At 17.4% G+C, this 4791-nt stretch overlaps 1 protein-coding gene across 1 annotated transcript, besides 4 other annotated features; it reads right to left on the bottom strand. All coding sequences in view use genetic code 6, as the record gives it.

Annotated features, from left to right (window-relative positions):
* Positions 1-40: 40 nt before the first annotated feature.
* IMG5_060250 (hypothetical protein) lies at positions 41-931 on the bottom strand. The gene has a single exon (XM_004037107.1). It carries the CDS (start codon positions 897-899, stop codon positions 462-464), a length of 438 nt encoding a protein of 145 aa, XP_004037155.1. The 5' UTR covers positions 900-931; the 3' UTR covers positions 41-461.
* Positions 713-807: a microsatellite.
* Positions 723-825: a microsatellite.
* A 2419-nt stretch (positions 932-3350) lies between the features above and the next one.
* Positions 3351-3413: a microsatellite.
* A 128-nt stretch (positions 3414-3541) lies between these two features.
* Positions 3542-3593: a microsatellite.
* Between the last annotated feature and the right edge of the window lie 1198 nt (positions 3594-4791).

Raw genomic sequence — 4791 nt, 5'->3', positions numbered from 1 at the left:
AAATAAGGTAATGTGAACTTACGTTGCAAAATGTATGGTTTTCTGACAATAAAGACTTAGTAAATGATAATGGAATTCCTTCTAACGGAACTGGAAAAGCAGGAGGTAGATTTGGAGGAATAACTAAAAAATTTGGTATTAATTAAAAATGGATACTTTTCTAAAGGAAAGAATAAGAAACTGTTTCTACTAGCTTAAATAAATTATATAATCCTATAAATGAATTATCTTTATAATTGATAGAACCTATAATTACTGATAAAGGAATTGAAATGAATAAAGTTAATAAAGTTTAATTATTAACGGGAGATTTAGGAAAAAGAGCAAATGTTATTAAAAGTGTTAATTATGGAAAAAATATCCTTATTTTATTTAGTTTAGTAAGTACAGGTGGTAATAAAACTACTTTTAATAATGATTAAACTTCAGATAAAGATGATTGCTATATAATGCTAATTAATTCAAATGATGGTTCTAAAATACTTCAAGAAACTAAAATAACTGATATTATTTCGGCTAATGATTTAATGAGAATCCTTTAAGATGGAAGAGTCGCTTATACTTAGGTTAATAAAGATAATACTGTTGATTATTTTTATACTCCTGCTCCTATAGCAAATGCTTAGCCTCTTATTATAGCCTAAAATGATCCTCTTTATGGATATACTACTACCTTATTAAAAGGATAAAATGTGTTTGTTTAATAATCTGGATAATCTAATTAAACTGGCTAAAATGGATAAACTGGATAATCTGGATAAATTGTATAATCTGGTTAAACTGGCTAAACTGGTTAAACTGGTTAAAATGAATAAAATGGATAAAATAATGTGAAAGTTAGTGTTAGAACTACAGATACAATTTAAAAATCTTCGAGCGGTTTGATATAAGTTCTTCATGCGGGATTATATTTTTAAATTGGATTTGTTTGTTTTATATTTTGAGTTTTACAAAACCCGAAATTTATTTATATTTTATTAAGTTTAATTTTTTTATAATTAAATTTATTTATTATTTATTATTTACTTTAATTTACAATTTACTTATTAAATTTTTTGCTTATGCATTTTTTTAATTATACAAATGTAACAACTTGAACTAATATTATATATTTTTTTACCTAAATATCTAAATATCTGCATATGTATACAATAATTCATATAAAAAATATAAATATTTCCCTTATTCTAAAATTTTACTTTTTTTAAATACAAAAGTAACATCATGATTAATTATAATAAATAAATAATACTAAATTTAAAATTCACTTTCCGAATCTACTTGTAACTTGTAACCTCATCAAACCAATAATTTATTGTTTTTTAATAAGGGCCCTAGCTATCGCTATTTTTTATTTTTATAACTTACTTAATTTGATTTATGTTTGGGTATTTAAGCAAAATTGAAATTTACTTTTTTTTCAAAATAAATTTGTAAACTCTGAAATAATGGCAAATTTCTTTAATAAAATAGAAAACATTCTCGTTTTTCATATTTATTCCATAATAATATTCTTAATAATACTCGTATTGTAAAAAGAGAAGACTCCTAAATTACTAAATCTATTGGATACCTTAATTTAATTAAATTAAAATATTATATTTATTATATACTTATATATAAATTCACAGCTTCTACTTTTATCTAATTAAAATATAAATATTCCTTTTTTATTTATAAGTTTATATTTATGAATGCATTATACATTATTGTCTTTTAATTAATGACTTCGAATTTGATTTTATCTTTCAAAATTGCCTCTTCTATTTCTTTTAGCCCAATAACTTCAACAGAAATACATTATTAAGGCTTATTTTCAGGTAATAACATGAGTCTTTTCACTTCAAAAATTAGAAATAAATAAATAAATCGTCAAAACTAGCTATGTCTTTTATAAAAATAAAAACTTTCAAAAAAAGTAGATGTTTTGCATAAAATTAGTCAAAAAGTATATGAGATTATCGATTTATATTTTACTTTATAAAATATGTAAAATAAATACATAATACATATGTTTTCAATATATTGTTTTTCTTGAAATAACATTTCATATTTTGGAGATTTAGGCGTATTTTATTATTAGCCATATTTTAGATTTATTAGTCTATTTGTTGTGCGTAATTTAGAATATCTTTTTATTCTTTACCGAAGGCTTTTACTATTTTTATGTTCTAAAAAACAATCAATATGGCATTATCACGCCTAGTGACTTAACTGCGCATAAAATTAATTTTTATTTGTCAAAAAATTAATTAATTAATTAAATTAATCAAAGTTTAAAAAAGGTGATTATTAACGAATTAATGCATATTTAGAAACGTTGATATGTAAAGAATATATTTAGATAATATATTTGACTATTCTTTCGAATTATAAGAAAATTATTTTCCCATGAGAAATTTAAATAATAATGTTTATGCAATTGTTGATTAGTTATTTATTTATTTTTGCCTCAAAAAATTAATTTACTTTTTCGATTAATTCTTGGTTTTTTTTATGTATTTATTCAATAAAAAAAGAAGACAGTATATTATAATTCGAATTATTAAATAATAAAATAAATTTTAATTTTTCATTTTATCACGATATATTACATATCCTGATTTTGTGTAAATATTTTTCTTTTATAAATTTGAAAAAAAAAAGTATAGTAATTATTTATGACTATTAATTTTAGAAAAAAACTTATTTTTAAACTAAATACAAGTGTTAATATTAACAAATTAAAAAAAATACATATATTTTAAGAATTTTTAAAAAGAAAAATAGTATAAATACCATTTAATATAAAAAACTTTTTTAAAAAAAATATTTTTTTATAAAATTCATAATTTTTAAATTACTTCTTATCATTATTATTTATTTTATAAATTTTTATTTATCCTAATACTATTTATCAAAAAAAAATTCAAACAAGTTATGCAAAAAAATTAAGAATGCTAAAAAAAGTTAGGATTAAGTGTTTATAATTATATAATGGTATATAAATAAATATCTGAAAAATATGTATGTATTTTAGAATTTTAAAATAGTTAATATAAATGAAATATTTTAAAAAAACGTAATCTCTTCTGCAAAACATAAAATGAGGGTTTACGATTAGCTTATAGAAATTAAATGCTCTATATGGGTTATAAACATATATATGAATTTGAGAAAAATTAAAAGAAGTAAAAAAATCAAGAAAATTAGATACATAAAAAATATATATAGAGATAATTAATTTTATATATTAATTTTTTAGTTTTTTTTAATATATAATAGATCATTATTTAATAATTTTAATGTTTTTTTTTATCTAAATTAATATAATATTATTTTCTTTCATATTTATTCATATTTTTTTTAAAAATATTTTATATTTAATAAATTTATATTCAATATATTTATATTATATTATTTTTATTCATATAAAATAAATAAAAGTAAGATTTTAAAATATTAAAAAATTATTATATATAGCATTTAAAAATATAATAATTATTTATTTATTAAAAAAAAAAACATTAATAATAAAAATAAAAAAATATTCAAACATATTTTTTCTTATAAATATTCATTATATAATTTTCTATATTAAATATATTAAATAAATATATTTTTATCCATGACTTTAATTAATCAAATTCTCTATACTTTATTTATTATATTAACTTATATTGAATAAATGCAGAAGTAATTTAATATATAAAAATATCAAAAAATATTACTGCAAAATAAAAAGGTTACCAGTTATTTTATTAATTATCTATTTTTTAAAAAATATTAATACAATTATAGTAATAACAAACTGCAACTATAAAAATTAAGAAGAAACAAAGTAAAAATTTAAATATTTTATTGTTATATTTATAAATACTTTCTGCCAAAATAATTAATTAATTAATAATTAATAATAAAAATGAATTTAATAGTATTTTTTAGATAAAATTATAATCATTTAATATAATAGAATTAGCAGTAATAAGTATTATATATTTTACATATTATAAAGTTATTCTAAAAGTTCTACTCAAAAATTAATTAAAGCAAATAAATATTTAAATTAATTCATGTAAACTTATAACTTTAATAAATCTACTTCTGTTTTAAAAGATATTAAGTTCATTTACTTAATTTTCATTATAAATTTTATTAGTTTTTTAAAATAAAAAGTTATTTTATTTACTATTTACATTTGATTCAACTATATTTTATTATTATTATTATTTTGGTTTATCGTTTTTTTGTTCTCTTGTTTAATCTTATTTATTACAATCTTTTAAATTTTCTTCGTAGTTTTAGTCGTTTATTATATTTTTATCTAATTAGATTTATGGACTTTATAATTTATTTAAACTAGATTAACGTTTTTTCTTTTAATCTAAACATAATTTTTTGCATCTTAAACATTATACTAATTGTTTTGAGGTTATATGTCATTTTCATAGTTAGTTTTTTATATACCAACTTTAATTTATTATTAAGAAGATAATTTACTAATTTTAATTTTAATAAAATCTTCTAAATTATATTATGATATGATTTGTTTGTCTTCTTTTTATTAAAATTGATGTACTTATCTGTTAATATTTTTATTATTTCTTTATACTAATATATTAGGTTCTATTGTTTATTATTTTTACTTTTTTTATTATTCTGATTATTCTGATTATTAATATTATAGGTTCTATAATTTGTTATTTGATACTGCATCAATTTCATTTTTTATTGTAATATTTTGATATTATAATTCATTTAAAATCTCGGATTTAATTTGTTAATTACTCTATAAAAACTTTTTGTTCTATT

The sequence above is a fragment of the Ichthyophthirius multifiliis genome (assembly GCF_000220395.1).
Source record: "Ichthyophthirius multifiliis unplaced genomic scaffold scaff_1120509250273, whole genome shotgun sequence".
Classification (NCBI taxonomy): domain Eukaryota; phylum Ciliophora; class Oligohymenophorea; order Hymenostomatida; genus Ichthyophthirius; species Ichthyophthirius multifiliis.
This window is presented reverse-complemented; position numbering and strand designations above follow the sequence as displayed.